This window comes from Topomyia yanbarensis, chromosome 3, assembly GCF_030247195.1.
Source record: "Topomyia yanbarensis strain Yona2022 chromosome 3, ASM3024719v1, whole genome shotgun sequence".
NCBI lineage: Eukaryota > Metazoa > Arthropoda > Insecta > Diptera > Culicidae > Topomyia > Topomyia yanbarensis.
In genome coordinates this window covers 97,318,912-97,344,373 of record NC_080672.1, presented here as the reverse complement: position 1 = coordinate 97,344,373, position 25,462 = coordinate 97,318,912, and the positions used below count along the sequence as shown (strand labels likewise).

General features: G+C 42.0%; 1 protein-coding gene across 3 annotated transcripts in view; it reads right to left on the bottom strand.

Moving 5' to 3' along the window:
• LOC131688848 (cationic amino acid transporter 2-like) overlaps positions 1–25,462 on the bottom strand; it is a 65,688-nt gene that overhangs the window by 3,942 nt on the left and 36,284 nt on the right. Inside the window, exons 2-7 of one of the 3 annotated variants that reach the window (XM_058973420.1) lie at positions 12,983–13,325; positions 12,632–12,916; positions 11,836–12,562; positions 11,579–11,769; positions 11,244–11,519; positions 9,370–11,111 (exon numbers count right to left, since the gene is read on the bottom strand). In XM_058973420.1, coding sequence (XP_058829403.1) covers positions 9,376–11,111; positions 11,244–11,519; positions 11,579–11,769; positions 11,836–12,562; positions 12,632–12,916; positions 12,983–13,226 — 3,459 coding nt within the window. In that variant the 5' untranslated portion in view covers positions 13,227–13,325 and the 3' untranslated portion in view covers positions 9,370–9,375. Of the gene's footprint in view, positions 1–8,783; positions 11,112–11,243; positions 11,520–11,578; positions 11,770–11,835; positions 12,563–12,631; positions 12,917–12,982; positions 13,326–25,462 lie in introns of those variants that run through there. The other 2 variants (XM_058973419.1, XM_058973421.1) reach the window with 2 other exon arrangements.

Below are 25,462 nucleotides of genomic sequence, written 5' to 3'. Positions count from 1 at the left end.
TGATACACCAGCCGGTCAAAAAATAAATGCCGAACAAACAATATTCCACGATCTACCCAAGCCAATAATTAACATACCAAGGGAAGAAACAAACAAGAAGAAGATGGCTATATCCAAGTGACTCGAAAACTCAAATAGTGCCAAACTTCTAACAGCGAAAATCAAAGCTATTCCAGTGATGACGATGTGGGCTGAAGCTCACCTGAGGGAGTAAGCAGTCGGAATGATCAGCACGCGATATAGGGTGCTCTGATCTTTTATTCGTTATCTATCGATAGAGAGAAAATGATTTTTTTCTTCGATAATTTAAAATGGCGGTTCGTATGTCTTCATTTTTCCGCAAAAAAATATCCCACATATTGCTTGATTTTCCACCGAATCCAGGAGAAGGTCCTTTTAAGTAGGTCTTCAATGCACGAGGCGAAACAATGATTATAGGCAGCTCAGATACTAATTTGAGAGGCGCCGAATTGATGGAATAATGACGTTCGAAAGTTTAACCGAGACAGAACTTTTCATTGCACTTGGGCGTATGACCAGTAGGTTAAAACCCAAACAAAACAAATAAAAAAGAGAGGTCGTCTGGCATCCAGCGTGTTGAAGTAGCTCAGTCAAGAAATGATCCACTGTGTTCCTGCTGCCTTGTCGTAAGAGGCGACTGAAAATAGGAGTTAAGGTTATTTTCCATGCCGAGAAGTATCGTGGTGTTAAGCGAATCTTTGACTCATTTCTGGATTCATTATAGGTGAATATAACCTAACGTGTTTGATATTTTCAAGTTATAGTGGCGTGACAAATCCACATGAAATGCTTCGTGCATGTATACTTGCGAATAGTGCTATCGACACATGTCTTATTTCCGACCTCACAACTCGCGACATTTGGGCTGTCACAGTCAATATGACTGTTGCTAACATAAACAAGAAATACGTCTATTGTTCGGCATATTTGCTTCATAATTAATTATCTTCTTCTGATAATTTCAAAAGGGTTGTATCGTACTGTGGAAGAAATAGGTTTCCAATCATAATCGGTAGTAATGCAAATGCCACCACATAATTTAAGGCAGCTCAGATACTAATATGAGAGGCACCGAATTGATGGAATATTTAAGTAGTAAAAATCTACATATAGTTAATGTAGGAAAATGCCTAACATTTGAAGGATTTAACAAGGATGTTAGATGTAATTCACTACTCTGACGGTATTACGCAAAAGTTGGAAAACATGTAGCTTGAACCGTAATTATCCGGTCATAAATACATCGTCTTTGATCATTTAACGTCTCGCTAGATATCGTCACATATCGTAATCTCAAATCTGCCAACTCTACGAAGAGAGCTTGGCGACTTGGTTTCATTTGTATTTTCCAACGTTTGAATCTCCAAGTGGCTTGGATTAGGTCGTGGATGAAACAAACTCACTCATAGTAGTAGCATATCAAGAGGCTTGTTCGCTTCGAGTTATACGTGCTTCTAGAGGAACCCCTTGATGGAATACCGAACTTGTTACACTCAAAAAAATTAAAGGGTTGTGTACAGGACACGACCACGGTGACATTAAAAATGTAGCTTTTTTCAAGAGCGTGCAAATGTATTTTATCTATCACACATATCGACTCAAGTTCTTGCTCACTCGCCTGTTTTTTATGTTACAATTTGCTATATACCCTCCCCATTAAAACATAATTTATTGAAGGTCTTTTAACGGTAATCTATTAATTAATCAAGAATCTCACTAGGTGATTGGCATTATTTGGCTAATCCATCTAGTAAAAATAGGCTGGTCTGTCCAGAAAATATATTTAAAAGAAAAGTTCCATATTTAGAACCGTGACGAGGAAGCCCACGCCCAGCAACGGAAATATACAGATTCTTCATGAAATATGAAATTCATTTTCCATTTAAATTTTCAATAATGTATTAATGAACTTAAGTAAACAATCTTAAGGTTAAGTATTTCTTGATCGATTAGTGGTGAAAAAAATGAAATTATTTGATAAATTACATTGTTATGCAACGTTCGCACTACCAGTTAAAACGGGTTTTATGCTATCTTGGTGACATTTTCTCTTGTTGCTAATTATTAAAACGTGTTATAACTCTGTAGTGTAAACATTGTATTATTAAACTAATTCTGCAGCGTTTTATGTTATATAGGTGTTTTATGTGGTAATAGGACTGACATAATTATATCTTCAGTACAGCGGTTTGTTGCATAATTTCAAACAGATATATTTGAAAATTTAAATTAGTATACCTAACCGTTCTATTTGTTGTATACTTTAAAACGCAATTAGAACTGTGTTTTAACTACATAGGGCAGGACAGATACTCTGACTGGATAAACTGGGAAAACAATTTTAAGTCCAGTAACGATTAAGACATGGCTTGAATTTGAATCGAAAAAGAACACCCGCCTAAACTGCTGCTGGGACGGTAAGTTCTGTTTTAAAATTTTCCGTTGTGTACAGTACGAAACAAAAGTGTTTGAAATTAGAACACAAAAAGTTCTGCTGGGAATGTGATTGTTTCCGATGCAATTACACTCAGGTTTTTTTACGCAGGGGATACAGGCCGTGCAAATGAAAACCGCCTAAATTTCAAAAAAAACGCGTAAATGAAAACCGCGGAAATTTCAAAATTCGCGTAAAAAATACCGCGTAATAAAACCTGAGTGTACTCCCCTATATAAAATACTACGCTGCTGAACAGTGCAATAACTACAGAAGCACGTTGTCAGATGCCTTACTGATAAAAAACATATAACCAAAATATGAAACATATGAAAACCAATAGGCTCTTTACCCTAGGCAGCTACAATGCGCCGTAAACATGGATTAACAAGTTACAACGCACACGCATGCATAAAAATAAATATATTTTATTCAAACGCAACACTCTTAAGCAGCACACACCGTATTGAATTAAATCCAAACCACCCCACCCACCCACTTTGCAAATCATTCTGTGACACCGTGCTGGTACCCGAAAAATCCGCACACGGCCACCGCTGCCGAAAATGCATAGCGTCTACCGCTTATTGTAGTGCCCACACGCTGCAGCCATGATCTTACCCGTTCGACATAAGAACAAAAACTGATTCAAACGGGTACGCGTCACCTCTATTTATAAACTAACCGTATATGGTTTAGTCACATAGGTGCGAGTGTGTGCAAATGCCAACGTTGCCGAAAATCGATAGCGCTTATTGCATCGCCCGGAGACGATGTTGTTCGTATGAGACAAGAGCAACAACTGATTTAAACGGACATGCGTCGCTTCTATTTATGACTTTTCGCCTTTCATTGAGTCACTAAGCTGCCCTCTTTTGACGGCTGTGTCTGAGAAATCTGCCTCACGAATGGTAATTTTCCCGTTTTCCGTGAACTTTTTAATTTTACCAATTTCCAAAAGTCTACTTTTATTGGGGAGATATTAAATTATTACCAATATTTAAGTTAGGTGTTTCTGAATCGGTTGGTGTATGAATGATTAAAATCCATCTAGTAATATCGGAGTTATAAGCGTGCAAACCTTACATAGTTTCGTTACATGGGCGATAGTTTAGATTTTAGAATGACACCTAGCCCCAGATAGTGGAGTAAGACATTTTTAATGTCAAAAGTTGTGTAGAAGAGTTAGCAATCGCAGACGCAGGAACGGGTTGGATTAATGAACACACGATAATACTTCTGAGAGTTGCATAGATCTTATCACTTATCAAGGTGAATCCAGATTTATGTAACTCTTTACCCCATCCTACTAACAAAGACCCGTGACAAACGTGGAGATGCAGAGGTATACACGGTCTCCATAACAACGTTTGTTAAACTAATATTCCTTTCCTCTCCCGATGACTGTAAGGACGTGGCCGGCGCAATTATTGGCATTTCAAAGTATAGAACTCTTGAAACGTGCACATTGAGAATGGGTAGCTACTCCCAGGTTCCATTCGTTGATTCTCTGTGCAATTTCGCTTGTTCTAGTCAATCACGGAATACCAACTACGAATTGTACGGTCATCATGCTCATGCTCATGCTCATATTGAAGATGCTTTTGACAACGTATTTTTCGAATCCACGTTTATATACCACGATCAGGATACACGCGATGCTTAGCAACCGACATCTGTGCTCATCGTTAAGACAGATATTGTTACAATAGGATAAAATTAGCCTTGGGTTGGATTTGGATTGTCCGGGCAGCAAGCAATGGGAGGCGTGGAGAGCGAATACCGAATTTAAGCAGATAAATGACGGTGTAGTAAGTAGGAATGTGCAGTAGGAAGAATAGAAACGTGTGAAAAATTAGGGTGGTTGCAAGGTAGAATGAAGGAAGCAAGAAGAGAGGAATAAGAATAGAAAAATGAGGATGGGAATAACACGATGGTTTAGTTAACTGCACTCGTTCTTGCGATTTGAGATGGTGCATTTTGTCCTTGGTGTTTGCATTCGGATTTGCTCTTGGTAGTTCTGCTCTACCTGCAGCAGGGACTCCGCAAGGAAAGTGAGTGTCTGCGGATGTCCTCAATGTAGTGTGCCGTTTCGGAAGAAAAATGATGTAAGATTTTGAACGCTTATATCTTTTGTTGTACTGAATGGATTCAATCAATTTCTTCGGCATTTTATAGAAAATATTTGTACCAATGTTGTATTAAATTTTGGAATATGTATGACATTCATTATCAACGGAAAAATAGTGTTTTGAAAAATCTTTCGAAAACGGCTCATAAAAGTGAAAATTTTCAGCCCATCCCGCACAGAGCCGTCAATATGGTGCACCAACCGAACAATAAAATGATGAAAAGTTTTAAATACAGGTCCACTACATGTTTGTTCCTATGATTATTCGTATTGGGTTGCTTGACGAGAGTAGTTGGTGGGGGAAAGCCGGCATATTCGTTTTGGTTATGGCATTAGAAGCCGAACGGAAAGGAAAGGCTCATGCACGGCACGAGAACGACCGAGAAAGCGATAGTAGTGCATATTAGCGAAAGCGTTACGTACATTTTGAATCTTAATAACAGGTTTTTGCAAATCCTTCCAAGAAAATCAGTGAATGTGGCAACTCTACCACTAAGCGAAAGCTACACCAAAACGAATGATGAAAATATTTTCATTTATCGCATAAAAGGATGGCCTTTCATCTGCACCGAAAAGTTAATAAATAGGAATGCCTTGATGCAAAGCGTGCCCATTCGGTGTGAGCTGCGAAAGGGATGATCATATGTGTGTACGCAGTAAAAACAATCGTCGGCAAGGTTTGAATCGTTTCAAAAGATTCTCGTCTTGTATTAACGTAGTTATCTACAAACTGTCCTTATTAGGACGAATGCAAAATGGAAAAAGAATTTAATTAGAAAATTTCTTTTATTAACTAGTAATAAGTTTGCGCTTGTTAACCCATTCATGCCCATGTTGTTTGTGGACAACAACGTTTTTAAACAGCTATAACTTTTGATTGAGACGATATTTGCGCACAAAAACAAGTAAGGCTCATTAATGTGATTATTGCCATTAATTTGAGTATTAACAGTTAAGATCAGCTCTAGAACTGAAGTTATTGCAATTAGTCTGATTGGATTCCGAAGGAGCAGTGCTGCCAGGGACAGTTTGTGTTGACGACGGAAAATGATTTTTTCATATATCTTCGTTATGGAGCAATATTATTGAAAACTGATAAAACTTACCAATTTAGACTGTAGTTGGCTACGTTTTCCACGTAATTGGATTATTGTAATTATTCTAGGAGAATTGTATGGAGCATTAGAAGGTAAAAATTGACCAGCTTCTAGCACTGCCATGGAATCACCTAACTTTATGAAAACAGGCTTTTCGTGTTTCTTGACCCCACCGTATTCAAGGAAAAATAGTTTTGAAACTCTACATGCACTAGAAAAAAGTTGGGCATGAAAGGGTTAATTCTGTACTTTTACCAGTGAATCATAAGAAAATGTTTTTCTAATCTACAAACCCGAAGGTTTTTGCAAATCCTTCCGAGAAAATCAGTGAATGTGGCAACAAAAGAGATTATAACTATTAGAGGTCGCATGTCGCTGTTAACACTGAAAATTTATCATCTCGCTCTTACATATACTAGGCCCACTAGTTTGACACATTGCCCCGGGTATACACCTGTCATAGTAATGGGATACAATATGCTAGAGCGAGACCCCATGTTTCAGTCCATGAATGCATGGAGACAGTAGCGCTTTGCTCCCTCTAGTAGTTATAATCTCTTTTGTGGCAACTCTACCACTAAGCGAAAGCTATATCAAAACGAATGATGAAAATATTTTCATTTATCGCACAAAAGGAGGGCCTTTCATCTGCACCGAAAAGTTAATAAATAGGAACGCCTTGATGCAAAGCGTGCTCATTCGGTGTGAACTGCGAAAGGGGAATGATCATATGTGTGTACGCAGTAAAAACAATCGTCGGTAAGATTTGAATCCATCTACAAACTGTCCTTATTAGGACGAATGCAAAATGGAAAAAGAATTTAATTAGAAAGTTTCTTTTATTAAATAGTATTAAGTTTGCGCTTGTTAATTCTTTACTTTTAACAGTGAATCATAAGAAAATGTTTTTCTAATCTACAAACGCGAAGGTTTTTGCAAATCCTTCCAAGAAAATCAGTGAATGTGGCAACTCTACCACTAAGCGAAAGCTATATCAAAGCGAATGATGAAAATATTTTCATTTATCGCACAAAAGGAGGGCCTTTCATCTGCACCGAAAAGTTAATAAATAGGAATACCTTGATGCAAAGCGTGCTCATTCGGTGTGAGCTGCGAAAGGGGAATGATCATATGTGTGTACGCAGTAAAAACAATCGTCGGCAAGGTTTGAATCGTTTCAATTATTGTCTGCTTGTTGAAATCATATGAAATTATTGACCTGTATTCAATGCGGAGAACTCGGTAATAAAATTGTTTTACTGAATAGACTAACGAACGGAATCCCCAGGAAAATTTCGCTGAGCCCGGTGAATCGAACTTAATGCGTAAAATTTAGACATTTGAAAGAGATACAAGCAGAATCTTAAGAATATGATGATTCTGTACGCTAGTAAAAAGATTCCGATGGTTGTTTCGAGAGATTTTAACATTGATATTTCAAAGCAAGAAAAAATGAAATTTGTTCATTTCATGAATGAATGTCTCAACGAGCTTAGAATTCAGTGCATCCCCTATCAACGCAGACGCCAACAACAAAGGTTCTTTTCAGAACCACCATAATTATTATAAAGAATAACTTCAAACATTCCCACATATTTCATTGAGTATCATTCGATTTGAATTACGAGTCAAACGAGTAGTCACGACACTCCGGTTATGTCCTAGACATTACCCGCCCATCTTTTTTTCTCTGACATTTTTATCATATGCACCAGACACTAATAATCTATAACATATGTAGATTGCGCTACATGACATTTGAAGGAATACACGAGAAAATGAATTTTAACATTTTTTTTAAATCGCTGGAAAAAATGATTTCCGAATCTTCAGAAATCTACCATAATAAAAAAAGTTCCAAAGGGTAATAAATATTATCTTAACATTAAAAGGATACTATTATCATTAATATTAAAACAATATGTCCCATAAAATTTTTAATAACTCACGAAGCGATAGATGGCGGCAGCTTAAATTTTGAGTGTAACTAGTCGAAATATTGAACATTTTAACCAAGAAGAGATAAAAATGGGGCAAACGTTTTTAGTACGTATATTGAAAATCTCAAAACAAACAACTTTGCCGAAGGAAATTTTTGATAGGACGCTCCTATCAAGATATAATTGATCTGGATTAATTTTTTATTACCTAGATCAAAATCAAAGTTGTCAAAGTAATGCTCATTTACATCCAAGATACTTTGCTGGAGACAGTAATCCTGCAGGTATCCTAGGGCACAACAGCTTTTCAGCGTCGAAAGTAGCATTCTACACCAATGTGCCACGCACGTGTATTCTACTCTGTGTCTCATATTCGTCTGGCTTCGGGAAAGGCTGTGGCACATATATTTGTAGAGTAGCATTTTTTGTTGATTCGCATTAAACGTAGTTTTTGAACAATTTAAACATGTTTTCATAGCAGGCAAGGTATCAATTGCGTATGCGCTTTTGAGCTGGGAGAGGAGGTTCAATTAAAAAATGTTGTCAAATATGTATTGTTCCAAATACAATCATTAACGGAAAAGCACATAGAACAGACATCTAAACTAAAATTATTTTTTCCGAAATACCTTTGTAAACATTTTACTGAAATAAAGTTGAAAATAACTGTGCGATGGTTCGCATACATGATACCATTGTATTCAAGCAAAAATTGCAAACAAGGCCCATATGGCGATTGCTGTCCGATCGCAGCCGCAACTAGCGGCAAGCTGCTACTTGCTGAAGACATTTCAAAACGGCAAGCTACTTGCTGATGACATTTCAAAACGACGGTTTTTTTCTTACACACAGTGTTAACTTTACTTGTATGTCAATCCTCTGTGGTAAAGGTAATCGCATTTGGTTAGGTTTCAAAAGGTTGCTGGCTCGGTTCCTGCTTGTGACCGTATCTTCGGAACAATAATTCTCCAGATCAATGCATCTTTTACAACCTGTTTATCTGTTTCATATCACCAAAAATTTGCTGTGCCATACATAACGATAAATACCGCTGGATTTATTCGATGTAAGCCATGATCCTCACGAAGTGTAGTCTGGCACCAAAAGTTTTCCTTCGTGTTTTGTGATTGTGATTTTATAATTTATTGGAATCTAGGAAATTTAAAAATCTCGCTACATTTATTTTCGGCATAGGATCTGAGCTTTGAGCAACTTATATTTAACTTATCCTATACAGTACGTTGCCTAAAATTACGTTTTCCATGGGATTAAGATAATTTATGTGTTATAAATATCTTTTTACCATACCGGAGACGACCCCCTGAAATACAGTGAATCAAGACTGCGAAAAAGCTATTCGACTTAGTGTCGTTGAACTTGGCAAATCATATAGCCCTTTAGGGACCATTCGTATATTACGTAACGCAAAGATTGCCCAAAATTGACTACTCCATCCCCATCTAACAAATTGTCATACATTTCTTTGTCTCCCCTCCTCTATTACGTAACAAAATTGTTAAAAAAAATTCTTCAGTAAAAACATGTTACGTAACGCTCTAGCTTACTCCCCCTTCCCATATGTCACAACATGTCACATTTTGTTATTTCACTCCCCCCAAAAGCATTACGTAATTTATGAATGGTCCCTTAGCATACTCGTAAGTCTATAAGTAGTAAAGTCTACCAACATTGTACGTCCGTATTAGTCTTGCTCAGCTTGGTAACACTAGAACCTGATCTTATTACCTCGTATTACGCGTTCGGCAAATATTGCTTCGATGGGACCGTTTTCCTCAATCCCTTCTTAAACTCTGAGAATGACATTCGATGCTCGAGGGAGTTGCGAATAACGCTCGGCCGGGTATCCGGGTTGATCGCTTTCAGTACATCGTCAAAGATGAGCTTTTGTTGTTTTTTGGCAGTGTCGAAGGATTTCGCTACATCCCGGAAGTTGTTGGGTGAGGAGTTCTCCTTCGTCTCGGAGACTTTCCCGTTTGTTGTCGCTGTAGCTGATTCGGAGGCAGTGGAGGAACTTCCGTTGGTTAGTACGGTGGACGACGGTTGTCGTTCGAATGCCGTTGGAGGTAACGATTTGGGACGGATTTTATTGACCGGTCCTCGTTGTAGAATTTGCTCCAATTTTGATTTGAAAGCTTGCCGGGGGTTAACGGACGGATCTTCCTCCTCTGTCTCGGAAGGTGATTTTGGATTGAGCTTAGGCAGGGTTACATCATTGTAACCTGAGGTATTTGCGGTGAGTGGTGGCTGAGCGAGTACGCTAGCTCGCTCGGTTTTGTGCTTCCCTAGTGTGTTGTACAAAACCGGATCAAATTTGGGTGCTTCGGGAACTGAACTGTTTGGCGACGAAGTCGCAAATCTGACAGTTGGTGTTTGAGCCTTTCCCAGTTCACTGTCAACCTTTATGGTGTTGAAAACAGCTTCGTCAAATTTCGGTGGAGGTGGCACAGTTGCTGGAGGAGTTCGACTAGGACTGTCTGTTTCACTTTCGTTATTGAGCGAGTCATCTAGAAACAGTACAAAATTTGGTTCGCTGGCACTTCTCTGCATATTCGAACTGCGGGTCTCGGTTGCTGTTGTATGTTTTGGAACTTTTCGTTTGTACAGGCTAGGCTGAGGATTCTCCAATAGCGTACTCAATCTAGTCATGAACTGTTTCTGTTGGCTACTGTTCAAACGGTTGTAGTGTACATCGTCATCTTCGCCCGAATCTATATCACTGTCAGCATCTTGGCCTACGACGAAAGCTGCCCGAGGTCGTATCGTAACTATTTCAGGTTTCTCCTCAACGGCTACTTCGGCTGCTTGATTTTCACCAGGTGGTTCTTCCGAGCTGGCTTCAATGGGGATATCATCCAATTGCTGCATGGAAATCTCATCTTCGCGATGGATATCTGCGATAACGGATTGTTCACGAAATACTGGACTAAGCGACGATTCTATACTCAAATCGGGTGGATATAGGTCATCCATCGCTTTCTCTTCATCATTTAGTATGTCATCCAATAAAGCAATTGCTTTACTGGTCTCTTCATTCGATCGGTCCAAATCTTTTTCGTTTACATCTTCCACGAAGTAAGCCTTTCCGTTTGGTTCAACTTTTTCCGTTATTAAATCGGATATGTCGGCAACGGCTACAATTTCATCCATACTATTCTTCGGCGAAGGAGTTGTCGTCTTTGCTTTTGTCTGAACGATTTCCTCTTCTTTGTTAACTTTGGTTTGATCTGTTCCGGCAACCGGAATCAAGTTGTATTGTTTGTCTTCCAGACCATTGATCGCGTCACTTAGATTCTTCGAATAGTACCCATTTTGCGTGATAGCCGTCTCATTGTTCGGCTCGAACCCACCATTTTCTATACCTTCTGATGTACACGTGTCTCCAGACCGACTTTCTCGGCAGCTAGATGCTTTTTTGCTATCTTTGTTACGACTACCGCAACAGACACAAGCTAGGTAAATTGGTAGACCTAAGGTTCGGATATTGAAGGGAGATGTGGAATGTGGATTAGTCTACGAAGGGGCATGCAGCATGCAATAAAGTTCTAGGTTTTTAGTTCCGGTTAGTCTCATGCTATTTGAAGAAAAAACAGGACACATACCTATTCCCATCCAGATCCCGAAGCGAATCCACGTATACACATCCAGCATCAGCATCAGGTAGATGTTGACGAAAATACTGATCGCGGGTAGCAAAGGTACCAAGGGTACCTTGAACGGCGCATCGGCTGTTTCTCGAGGCTGAATCGACATCAGTAATAACAGTATCAACAGCAGACCGAGAAGAGTTCCGGTCAGCGTTATGGCCCATGGTTCCAGATCGTACAGTGATTGCTTGGCGTAGTAAATCGTGAGTGATAAGGCTAGGGACACGAGACCTGTGAATATATTTGAAAATGATTTTTAAGCAGATCCCTAGAGCTGTGGAAAAACATACAGTACAGTGTCACGAGAATAGCTACTACGCTCGTTGAAATGTGAGACGGTATCCTCACGCAAGATACGTTGAATAGCTGCTTCATGAAAGCCGATCCTGTCAGTCGGTTTCCAGATTTAAGCAGATTTGAGCTTTCGTGAATCTGCTTACTCGTCGAAGGAATCGAGTTGTCATTTTCTTCCTCGGAAAATCTTTGAAGTAACGTATATTATGTATTCAATTTACCCAACAAACATCACTACAGATCTGGATCATACCTGAGAATGAGTATCGAGATGGCTACCACTGTGTACGCCATCAGAGTACCAATGGACAGCATGTTGACTAGAGCCTTCAAATCGAATAGCCCTGCCATGGTTCCTGTCAGCAGAGCGGCACACAGTGTCCCAAACACCGGTGTCTTATACCGTGGACTAATTTCCCCGAGTGCCCGAAATATCAGCCCGTCCTGAGACATAGCGTAGATGATCCGAGGCTGTGGAAACATGGCTCCGAATAAGCTGGCCAGTAGACCGATAATCCCACCGATGGCGACTATCCACTTGGCAAAATCCCAACCGATTTCGTTGAATACAAAGGGCAGAGGGGCATTGACGTCCTGTTTGTAGTACGGCCACATTAACGTCAGAACTGTGGACACTCCAAAGTATGCCAGAAAAATGGTGCACAATGAGAAGAGGATCGCTCGTGGAATCGCTTTACGTGGGTTTCGAACTTCTTCACCGGTGGTGGCAATACAGTCAAACCCTACGAAACCGAAGAAACAGGTGGCGGCACCTCGTAAAGTTCCTTCGAAACCAAACGGGAAAAACCCTCCCTCCCCCACATTGTATATTGATGACACATTAGCCGGATTAATGGTCCAATTGGAAACGTCTGCGTTTATTGATCCGGCAACGATCACAAACAGCACGATCCCTATGTTCAAAACCGTGAAGAAGTTGTTTACCATTGTAGATTTTTTAAGGCCAAATGCCAAGGCAACTATTGAAGAAAGCAAATAGAAATTGTATTATTAATGGTTTACAAAAAAGCAAGGTTGTCCAAACTTACTTCCCAATAAAATCGCCACCGAGAACCCAAAAAAATCGAAATAGTTCGACATAAAGTCCCAATCCATAGGAGCAATCTCTCGAAACCGGTTCTTCATCGTGTCGTTAGCTAACGTGTCTATATATAAGCTTAGCCCTCGAGATACGCTTGCCGAGCCAATAATGTATTCCAGCATCAGATTCCAGCCGATGATGAACGCCATGAACTCTCCGATACACACGTAGCTGTAGATGTACGCCGAACCGGACTTCGGAACTCGTGCTCCAAATTCCGCATAGCAAAGACCTGCGTAGATTTAATCCAATCTCAACGCAAGCTCAAACTATTTATTGACAAAATTCACAAACTTACCAGCTAGAAAGGAGGCAGAAGCAGCAATCAGAAACGACACCACCACCGATGGTCCGGCTTGATCCTTCGAGACATGTCCGGCGAGCACGTACACACCGACTCCAAGGGTGGCTCCTACACCCAGTGCAGTCAGATCGAAGGTGTTCAGTATCCGGCCGAGCTTGTCGTTGTCCGAGTCGCCCTCATTCCCGATGGTTAGTGCTTTCCTGCGCGTTAGAATCTTCCAGCATGAAGGCGCTGACATATTAGTTCTAGCAACTTCCCCTGCTTCACTCGGAGCGGCAGGCGATGCGGAGGAGTAGGCCTATACTCCTTTGTGGGTCACAGTCGAGAGCGTGGTTTCCTGTGCGTGAAAAAAAAGACAAAAGTAAGAGGCATAGTAATAATAATTAAGCAATTAGCTGACTTTTCTCTCTTTTTACATGAGATTGATAAGCGTTATCACATGTATAACAAACAAGCTATTGAAAGTCTTATCAGTGATCTCTGAATTGGCTTTGTGAATAATAGGTTTGACGTTTCGAAATATTTTTCGCACGGCAAGGGTGATAACGAGATGTTCAGCCCGCCGATGAGCTACTGGTGAGCTCGGCAAGATTTTTTTTTTTCGTTTGATGAATAATGTGCCAAGGTTCTATAGGACTCATCCATCTGTATGAGGTTCCTTATCAAATTGAATCGCTGGAGGTCTGACCAGACATCTAGGGTCTATAGGTGCTTTAACTATACAACGACTAATCTGTAATCCAGACAAAGTGGTTACGGCCGATGAACTTTGACATTATTTTTATTGTATCATGATTTGTCTGTATCTGGAAAACACAGGGAAAAGAACTGTTGGAAAATCAAGGTTGATATATAACAATCCAAATTTTTGTCTTTCTTATATAGAAAGGTTATGCAATCACTTTGAACATGACCAACTTAATTCCGGCCCGGAGGAGAAGTGTCATATACCATTCGACTCAGTTCGTTGATATCGGAAAATGTCTGTGTGCGTATGTATGCCATCGTTCATCGTATTACTTCGTGGGGGGATCGTGGTATTTTCGTAGCACCTCTTTCTTCCGCTCTATCGCGGTGTCTTACTTGGCTCATGGATTGGCTCGACCTATAAGCTTTGATTTAACTCTCGACTAATCTCTTGCTTCTTGTCTCCATCTATTATGTCGCCATTTAGCTCTCGTCTCCGTGACCCGTTAGGTGCTGATTCCTTGAGCCATTTAGCTCATGTTACCGTGAGTCACTTAGCTCCCGGCCTTACGACGATCTACTTCGATTGTCTCCAACAGTGAACTTACCCTACTCCGACCGATAGTTCCCCGATGGACGAGTTTCTCCCGACACCCGCTTCCTTGAACCATTTAGCTCCCAGCTTTATCGAGATCAACTCGGATATTATCCTACTCCGACTGAGAGTTCCTCGGCAACGAAATTTCCCGCAGTACCGGTGTTTGTTTCGTGAGCCAATTAGCTCCCCTTTTCGTGACGATTCTGTCGGGTAGTCCACGGCAGCGAATCTATCCTACCGTGAATTCCCCGCCGGTAGATTGCTCCCGATACCGATGTACCTTTCTGTGAGTTATTTAGTTCCCCGCTCCGTCTACTCGGTCTAGTCCCCGGCGGTGGACCTAGCCTATTCAACGGTCCAACCAGTAGGTGCTGAGGTCCATCCAGTGATTCCAGGTGGAGCGTAGCGCTGCACACTGGCGCCTCAACGACCTACTGCTAGCTATTCGACATGGTCTACTCTGTCCAATCTCCGGCGGTGGATCTAGCCTACTCATGAGCTACCTAGTAGGGTGTTGAGGTCGGTCCAGCGATTCCGGTGACCCAAGCCCGATGCTATATCGTGTACTACTCAACTGGTCCCCGGCGATGGATTTAGTCTAAACCGTCGGAAAGTTTCCCGGTGGCGGGATTTCTCCCGAAACCCGATTTGTGGTTCTCGGCGACTTCCTAGCCAATTGCGCTACTTTATTGGTCCCTTCGCCACTTCCTCTGCAACTCGGAGAGTATACTCTTAACCCACTCTGTTGACAGCGTCCCAGATATGCTCGTAATGGCACATCTCATCGACGATATTGTCCACTGTCACACCAGGCATACCTCTACGAACTTCTTCGAACCTAGGGCATTCAAATACCACTGCGTCAAATGGAAGTTCGCCTCTCCATGTTTCCTATGTACCCAAGCAGATACATTTGGGATGAGTCGGTGGATCCACCTTACTTTCTCAGCGTTGTCCCACTCTTGCTGCCGCTTAGTCAACGAGTCCGCTCGAACCAGTCTCCTTGCATTACGTGCATTTCTCCGCTGGTAGCATTGCACGTCCTCAGCCTGAGTGATGCAGATGGCAATCTGGGATGATTTGCAATTGCGCATACCGCCTCCGACGATATCGTTCTGTACGTACTCGCGACACGAACGGCCATTAGGCGAAACGTGTTTGTCAACTTCGTCCGTTTTCGCTTTGAGTTCAGTGGAGCAGCCTAGGCCGGTACGTCACACCTCAGTATTGAGGATGAGACACCCGCCAGGATCCTTGCCAATGCGTTAGTTGTCCTTGCAGCCTTCTCACATACATAGTCGACATGGCTGTTGTAATTTACCCGATCGTGGACCATCACACCCAGATGGTTCAGCGCACGTATCGATGAAATGGATTGTCCCCCAACGCTGATCTCGACACGCTGGATTTTTTACAGTTGCTGACCAGCACTACTTCCGTTTTGTGGTGAGCCAGCTGCAACTTGACGTCAGTTATCCAGCTTTCCACGATGCCTATTGTCTCTGCCGGCAACATCTACACCTCCTCAAGGGTCTCGCCGGTTATCGTTCCAGTGTTAACACTCCGTTATACATTATATTCCAGCGTTGAGCCGAGTATGGAGCCCTGAGTTACTCCCGCCGTGACCCTATTCGGCCTCTGCCCCATGTTAGTCTCGTAGACCAGTACTCGGTTCTGGAAGTAACTTTTCAGAACCTTACATAGATAGTCCGGAACCCGCATTCTGTGTAGCGCTACGCTGGCCCCGTAGCTAGCACTGTTGAACGCGTTGTTAACGTCTATTGTTACCACGGCGCAGTAGCGATAACCCCTTCTCTTTTGCTTCAATGCTTTCTTCGCGCTCGCGACTGTGCGGATCTACTGTTGAGATCCATTTCCATCTGAACTGTCTGTGTGATAGTCTATTCTTACTTTCAGCGTAGTTCGTCGGCATGTTGAGGATGACCTTTTTTAGGCATATAGGCCGATACGATGCGGGATTTCCTCATCGGCATTCGGAATTGGAGTGACGCTGTCAGCACGAAGTGCTTCCACAAAAAGGTCCTTGTCGAAGTCTTTTATTTTCCACTTCTACTCGCTTACCGTAGAATTTCTCCGACCAATGGTGTAGTGGATCGCTATGTGTGTACTGCTCAGTAACACGCCAATGGGCTGTAACCTCTTGCCTTGGTCAGCCTGCTACCCCAATCCACGGATCAAACGATAAAATCTCCACAGGCGTTCACCTGAATAACGAGTCGGTTAGTGCGTCCAGCATCCGGTTGTACTGCACTGGTGCCCACCGTGGAGGAGCATAACAGCTACATACGAATACAGCGTTGATCCTGGCGATCACGAAGCCTTCGTGTGTGCAATCCACCATCTCTTGGACAGGGAAACCATCATTTGGATTGTCACCATGCCTACACTATCCCACCCATTTACCATTATTGGAGGTAACACAACACAGCTCTGCAATAATTGTAATGTCGTACTTTGTTTCTGTTGAGATTAAGATGGGTTGTCATTATCATCCTGCTTTCGCTCATTTGGGCTTAAGAAGTCTCCCGTCTTGTGGTTCTTTCCGCATTCCATTCTGCAGAGCATGCCTTTCGGTTGCTGTTATATGCTATTCCTGCGCCGAGTGGAAATGTGCGTAACCAAGCTGGATTCTTGATACACGCAACAATTACATACCGTATTATTAGTTTATTACTATTCATACATTATTCTCTCATATCACACCTCAGAAAAAGGAAGTGCAAATTTTCGCAGCAGCTCGAATTTGGCAAGTTCTGATTCCGTTGTTGGTATCGGTGAATCTAGAAGTACAGCAAAATGCATATATTACAACCCCAGAAGACAACGTACATGCACAATTCACGATATTAGCTTGCATCTATCAACTGAAGCAACACAGGAATCGAAGCACATTCCGGATTGATATGTCATTCGACCGCATACATCATGTTAGGATGAACATGATTTTGGAAACCGAATCTCATCAATGCTGCGGTTTGAAAAAGAAACGAATGCTTCTCTAATCTAACCGGGAGATCTTCTACGATTGTGAATTTGAAGAATTTTTCAGGATTGAATTAATTCATATAAGGTTAATCGGACGACCATCGGGTGAGACCTTTCCTTTTATTCTTGTAAAAGTTGTACTAATTCATTAGAATTTTTTAACTTGTATTTATATTGTATATTAGCTTGTTTCGGAAAGCCGAACACCACACAAACCTTTATAGGTTGTAATTGTAAATGGAAAACCTAGCGTGTGAATCTAGCATCTTCAGTTTCATTTTATTTGTTTCGCGGTTGTATGATTTGTTGAGGTTTTTTTTCATACGTTGTTCCTCTAGTAGTTTATACGGGAATTGATGTCATCAGTTTGTAATCTACGAAGCATACTGAGCTTACACAATTCCACGCAGTGTAGGTTTCTTCAAGTTCATCTCTACTGTCAACGACTAGATTCGTTTTATGCGGTGGCATGAAGGCGGAGCATTGAGTGGGATTGTTGCGCTTTGTCAGCAGCGATTTATGATGGCTGAGGATTCATTTGGCTCTAGTAGTTTTGAAAGTATCGTAGTAAACATTCTGTTTATCATCCGTCATATTTATACGAAATAATCGTGCTCCCGAAATTTCTAATGAAAATATCGACGTCCGACGCAAATTTTGGTGCTTTCCTGTTTAATTTTTGGCCTTCAAAACGGTCTTTGTTAATTGATAAAAGTGAAAAATTTTAAAGTTTGTAAAGAATCTGGGATATAAAAAATCGAAAAAGGAAAAATACTTATGTTATAGGCGAGTATTGTTACATGTCTTCTTTCTTCTCGGGCGACTCGGATCCAGGAATTATCAGCATTAGACCGAAGTCAGCATTAGTTTTGAGAAGAGCGAGTAAAGGCGCTTTAACCTAGGCTCAATGAGTGAGGGCAAGGTGTAAATACCTTTGTCCCATCGCAAAGGACCAAAGGAGTGACATTAACCTTCTTAGCAAAGTCACTCCCAACTTTTTATTCTAACCCCCTATAAACTGAAACGGTCGGTACGGTTGTCCTCGTTTCTTCCTCTTTCAAGTTTCAAAACGATTCGTTGGTTGAATTGTTCATTAAATGAATAATTCAATTGCCGTATAATATTGAAACATCTTCAAACCCAACTCCGCACAGTAGGCCTGGCCGTTTTAATATTTGCGATATATTATAATATGCTTCAAATATTAATGTTGACAAGAAAGACACTACAGAAAAACTGAAGTGTTTTCCAGGATGCTTTTCAATACTGGCTGTGTAAGGGTTAGAATAGAATAGAATTATTCTTTCCTATCACACCTCATATTACATGCCTCAATACTATAACCATCAGATAAAATATATACATCATAATCATTATATTCAGAATGTTTACCATATAAAAACTATATGCCATTGGGTTGGGAGGGAGCATCAGGGTATCATTCAAGTTGCAACTTGGACTAGATGTCGTGGGTCGCCAGCTTCTAGTCAGAAAATAAGAATGCTTCCATTGATCGCATAATTCTTCCGGATGATGCTGTTGCTGTGAACGTTCTTATCTGACAAGTGGTAATAAGATTGACGCGCCCTTCTCACACAAACCATCAGGTAGTGCCTTAACAAGTATTGGAAATTGAGTTATGCAATTGGCTGGATCTTTTAGTTGGAAGGAGATTCTCTGTCCCTTTGGATTGCGCATAAATGACTCTATTTATGGATCCGCCCCATTTTGGCCCTTCATACAGCGTTAATTTGAATGTTGGTTGATAACTTAATTTTATCTGTGCTGTTAAAAGCATCTTCAGCCACCGGAGTATTCCATGCACTGATGGTCATCATCATCATCAGCATGCACTTCGGTTGCTGTTGGGTTTAAAAATCACTAATGGGTTGGATTGTACACGACGGGTCCCTAAGTATCACTTGTCTCGGTTGGTTGGTGCGGCTGTTGATATTTCACTTGCGGTTTTGGTTGATCGGTTGTTATTTGCGGTGTTTCCTCTTCGCTCTCCTCGGAATAGTAAAATCCTCGTAGTAACAATCGCCGTCGGATCGTAATCGTATCATAATCGGAATCGAAATTGGAATGTTGCGCGACAAAAAATGGGACATTTCTGAATATTCCACAAATCTGGTGTCACTGCAACTCATGCGGTCATCATTCATTGCGTGTAACATCATCACCATGGCGATGACGTTGGGTGCTAATCGGTGGTGACTAGTTTATTCTCGCTGTCTCGTAACCTTTCGTTCTCTCTCATTTACCTTGTTAGCAGCGCTATGGCTAGCGGGGGTTTGATATGCTATTTTGATTCCTTTTGACGTGGTATGCGTGTCGTTCATATGGCAAGTGGGCGGAAGATTGAATCGAATGGGTTTTGTTCTTGCTGACGCAACAGTTGCTTTGTGCAGTCTCCAGGAATGTGTCCCTTCTCTCCACATTTTCTGCACATATCAGATCTGTCTGGGCCTCTACAGTTTTTTCCTGACGGCCGAAACCCAGGCACCCGAAACACCTCTCCTTTTGTTTAGTATCTCTAGGGATCAATCGTAACGAGCACACCAACCATCCGACCTTGATCTTACCGGTTGACATAAGCTGCACACTCAATTCAGCTCTGCAATTTCCCAAAAGCCGTGTAGTCAGCAAATTTAGAAACTGATATCTCAGAAAAGTGAGATTTTTTTTGCTGATTTTCGGTGAAATGCACTCGCTGCTCTTGATGATGTGGCTGCATTTGCCATTGCACTTGGTCGTTTTGCTGGGTTGGCGACCTCGTTTGTCAACCTTTGGCGAACGGATTCACCACACTTGCTCCGCTATAGTTTTCGATATTTTGGTTGTATTTGTCTTCTTTTATGCTGCTTGGGTCCCAATTCCAAGCCGTTATCTCGAGCTGCTTATGGTTTCTCCGAAAGTGTCACTGACTGTTTGTTAGATTTGTCTGCAGTAGAAGAGTAGACGCGCCCGCTGATACGTTGAAGGTTTCCTATCGAGGTGTGGTGGATACGGACCTAAAATAAAGTATAAATAAAAGAATCAGCATAAATCGATATTCAGGCCACCCAGCAGGCGAGCATGCGATAGCGATTTATGCTGCGCGTAGCAAAAAGCGTCACTTAGCCACCGCATTAACTTGGTTCGCGATAAGTTTAAATGTTGAATATAACTCAGTTCGACTCTAGACTCCAAGGGGCCGTACACAAATGACGTAGCATTTTTTCGTCGATTTTTGACCCCTCCCTCCCCCCACGTAGCATTTGGTCACAAAATTCTAACCTCCCCCTCGTAAATAACGTAGCATTTACCTACCCCCTCCCCCTCGTCCCATGCAAAGCGCTCGGGTGATGAAAAAAAATTACATATGTTTTTCAATTATTTTAAATACACCTCCTTTCAAAATTTTTGACGACTTTTATCAACATTTTCATTATGACAGCAAATTGCGTTCAAAATAAGCCCATTTTATGACAAATATATAGTGTTGATAGTTATGTTTTGAATTTTATATGTGAAGGAGAGCATGAAGGCAAGTTCTCTCAGTTCAAAATCGTGCAGCTGCCAATGATTCTAAGAACCAAACGTTCATCTAAATTACTAAATTTTGTTTGATTGAATCCGAACTGAAAATTTAATTCAGCTTATAAATTAAGTCTACTAGTTACAATATTAGATAACTAATGTAGCAAGTTAAATCCGCATACAAAATCTTTTCGTATTTTTGCGAACCTGTAATTCCGCGAATCGTAAAATTTACCTCATGAAAAACCGCATGTTTGAATTTAAATTCATTTCTCTTGGCAATGGAGGATCATTGTTTAAAACTCATTGTTTTCTCTAAACAATGGGTTTCAAACTTAATGCTACGTCGCGCAACTTCTGACCCTACCCTCCCCCTCGTCACACTTCGTCACAAATTTGGTATACCCTCCCTACCCCCCAAAATGCTACGTCATTTATGCATGGCCCCCAAGTAAGTCAATACCCAAGTATGTATGACCAAAGCAAAGGCCACTGACCCTTACGCAATGTGGTGGGGAAAGATTCTTGTTCACTGTAACATGCAGGAGGGCAACCGCTTGGTATGGCCAAAACTGTCCGCTAGAAAAAGATAACCTTTGCTGGAATTCGGGTATTCGTGCATTTGAACTCGATGTAGAGAAAAACTTTGCTTAACAAGATCCAGTAACGAAGATTACCATATGCCCGGCTAATCTGAGGATTCCCAATACTGGATTTATCACTTTGGAATGACCAATGGAAGAGATAGGAGTTTTCCGTGTGAAAAATTCGCGTCGTGGTGTTTTTTAAAAAGTAGATAAGTGACATGAAAATTCTTAAACAGTCTTCTTAAAGCGCTAAGTCTTTTAGTTATATAGAATCCCAGTCAGAGTAGACCGAGTGGATAGTGCCGTGTACGCATTTGTGAATTTATAGGTAAAACCCCCGTGTTCTCGTCCAATGCGCAATTAGTTATTTGTTACTTTATTGTGCTGTTTTTTCCATGTCGTCGGTTTTTGTTTCATTTCGTTCTGTTGTTGATTTGCTGGGAAGGGAATTTGTAGACTTAACCAGTGATGAGAAAAACTGTGGCGACAGACATCGGGTTTGGATGTATGGGTATCGTGATAGAAGATAAGTTCTCTTCGAGTACATCGGGCACGTTTTTGAGTTAGCTAGCTTAGCTTTTTTTGGTACAGTGTATTCCTACCGATTAGTTGTTTACATAAATCGCTCCAACTATTTTTACTTTTTGACGAGATTTGTGAAGTTTTTATCGTTGTTTGTCGTGTTAATCGACTGAGAATTTTGTTTTTAACGTTGTTATTGTGCAGTGTGCAAGTGTCTCCTGTTTGTTTTTGTGTTGCGAAAAACCGGCGAAGAACGCAATTGAGTGAACTTCTGTGACTTAACCACAAAAACTTTCCACTGAACGCAGCGCCATCTATATTTCATTGTTCGCATTCTCAAATCGGCACGTATTATGACAAGTGCATGCAATCACTGCGCGAAAACCGTCAAATCGGATGACGACTTTATCGAATGTATGGGTTTTTGCAAAAATGTGGTACATATGCAATGTGGGAAACAACGTAACAAGCCGTTTTTGAAAAAAAACTTGCGGAAATCCCAAATTTATTTTGAATGTGCAATGAATGTGTCAAGCTGATGAAGTTTTCTCGCTTTCGCGACACCGTTTCTTCACTTGGATGTGTTATCGCTGGGAAAATGGATGACGTCTGTGCTGAACTAAAGGCCGAGTTATCCAAAAATAACCAGCAAATTTCGCGCCTCGCTAGAATGGTTTCAACATCTACTCCAGTCCGGCCAAACTCCGGTACCTCTAGACCACCTCAGAAACGGCGTCGCGAGGATGGCCCTGATCCGAGCAATATTCTTGTTGGTGGTCGAAAGCTAGTCGATAATAGCAACATTGTTACGGTTTCACCTCCCGCGCCGTTGTTCTGGATGTATCTTTCCCGCTTTCATCCTAGCGTTAGCAAAGAGACTGTCGAAAAATGTCTAAAGAAAGACTAAATTGTAACGAGGAGATAAAGGTTATTCTGCTTGTTGAAAAAGGCATAGACGCCAGTACTTTGAACTTCATATCCTTCAAAGTTGGAGTTCACCCAAAGTACCGTGATGCAGCTCTTAACCCTGACACATAGCCGCAAGGCATACTGCTCAGGGAATTTGAGGACAGCCGTACCCAGAACATTTGGAGCCCGCCGACTGATTTTCCACCGCCTCCAGAAGAAGCATGTACTTCTCTGATGCAACCCGGCCCATCAATGGTCCTGCAGAGGACTCCGCAACGATTGGCCATCCCACTATATCAAGCTACACCGCCCTTGTGAAGGAGTATCGATGTCGATCGCATACTGGGATGCAACGCAGTTGGTACTATGGAAGCCCTCGATCCCCCCGCTACAGTCGAGCCCTTGCCGCCAGCGTTCAGCAGTCGTTCCGGTCCTGTATGTGTGGGTGGAGAAAGGGTCTTCCAACCCGCCTTTCTCGGCAAGTATTATACAAATTGTAATGATACAACGGTTGAACCGATTCACGCTTCTAGCTCATCGTACGACTCTCGCCGTAAGCTGCTACCACCACGTTTCAACGCATACTGGGACGCACCGCAGTTGGCACTATGGAAGCCCTCGATCCCCCCGCCACAGTGGAGCACTTGCAGCCAGCGATCGTCCCGGTCCTGTGCGTGGGATGGGTGAAAGGGTCTTCCAACCTGCCGCAAGTGGTAAGTATACATCTGTTCCGAACATTTCAAGCGCTGATGTATTCTTCGCTTCCAGTTTTTTGCCTTTTGCTCCGACATCTTGTTATCAGATGCCAACCATTTCTCTCGACGACTACGATAGTATTTTGTGGCGCGACGCAGTTGATTCGGGATGCCTCGAATCCCTCACTACAGTCGACCAAGCGACCGTGAACCGTTCCGATACTGTTCGTGGGATTGACGAAAGGATCTTCCTCGGCATGGCTTCGCTCTCTGCTGTACCTGATCCGTCCTCCAACAACATCGAGGTTTACTACCAGAATGTTGGTGGCTTAAATTCATCAACGGACAGCTATTTGCTCGCGACCACGGGTTGTTGTTACGACGTTATCGCCTTGACCGAGACGTGGCTCCACAACCGTACTCTGTCTCGCCAGATCTTTGGTTCAACATTGGATGTCCGCATGCCGCTGTGACCGCAATGCCCTCAACAGCCACAAGACATCAGGTGGTGTTGTGCTTATCGCCGTGGTATAAAAGCCCGAGTAATCAACGATGACCGGTGGGCGAGCTCCGAGCAAGTGTGGATATCAGTGAAACTTGCCGATCGCAATCTGTTCCTGTGTGTTGTGTATTTTCCACTTGACAGAATTCGTGATTCCAGCCTGATCGATGTACATCTTTCCTCCGTTTCTTTTATCGCCTCGATCGCCGCCCCGTCTGATGATATTGTTATACTGGGCGACTTCAACTTACCTGGTTTGACGTGGTGCCAGGCAGGTAATGGTTTTCTACGATTGGATATCGAAAAATCTGCGCTTATTAACAATGCCAGTTGTATTTTGGACAACTACAGCAGTGCAACTCTTCGGTAAATTAATAATGTCACCAACGAGAATGGACGCACATTGGACCTCTACTTTGTAAGTGCCCGGGACTACGCTCCGTACTGCTGCACTGCACCGACTCCTTTAGTCAAGCAGGTGCGTCATCATCCCCCACTACATCTTGTATTCGTTGGTAACCTAGGAGTGAATTTTGAAGACGTCTCAAGCTCTATCGTCATGTTTCCAGTTCATAAAAAACTGTTCGAGCTGGTTGTGTTAGATCCTATTTTCTTTTACTGCAATCACTACATTGCAGATGACCAACACAGTTTCATGCCTAAACGATCGACAACAACAAACCTGCTCTCGTGCACAACATATGTAATGGATGGATTCGCCGACGGATTGCAAACCGCTGCTATTTACATGGATCTATCTGCGGCCTTCGACAAAATCAACCATGATATCGCAATAGCGAAGGTGGGCAAATTCGGCATTCATGGACAACTTCGGCGCTGGTTTCGTTCCTAATCGATGGAAGGGAACTCCAAATCAGCATTAAGGACTGTCTATCTGTACCATTCTTCGCTACATCCGGCATACCACAAGGAAGCCATCTCGGTCCAGTAATATTCCTCCTCTACTTTAATGACGTCAATTTCACATTACAAGGACCCCGCCTTTCTTTCGCCGACGACATGAAAATTTTTCAACAAATACGGGATAAAACCGATGCCGAGCTTTTTCAGAGGGAACTGGACAGCTTTAGTACGTGGTGTGATCTAAACAGAATGGTTTTAAACCCGAGCAAATGCTCAATCGTTACGTTCACGCGGAAGCGCCATCCGACTCAGTTTAACTACCATTTCTTCGGCTCGAGTATTCCAAGACACTCTCATATCAAAGATCTCGGAGTCATCATGGATTCGGCACTAACATTCAAACCGCATACTTCATACATCGTGGATAAGGCATCACGACAGCTTGGGTTCATCTTCCGAATCGCGAAAAACTTCAGGGACGTATATTGTCTTAAATCGCTTTACTGTGCGTTGGTCCGCTCGAATATTGTTCAGCTGTTTGGAATCCGTACTACCAGAACGGGATTGACAGAATCGAGGCTG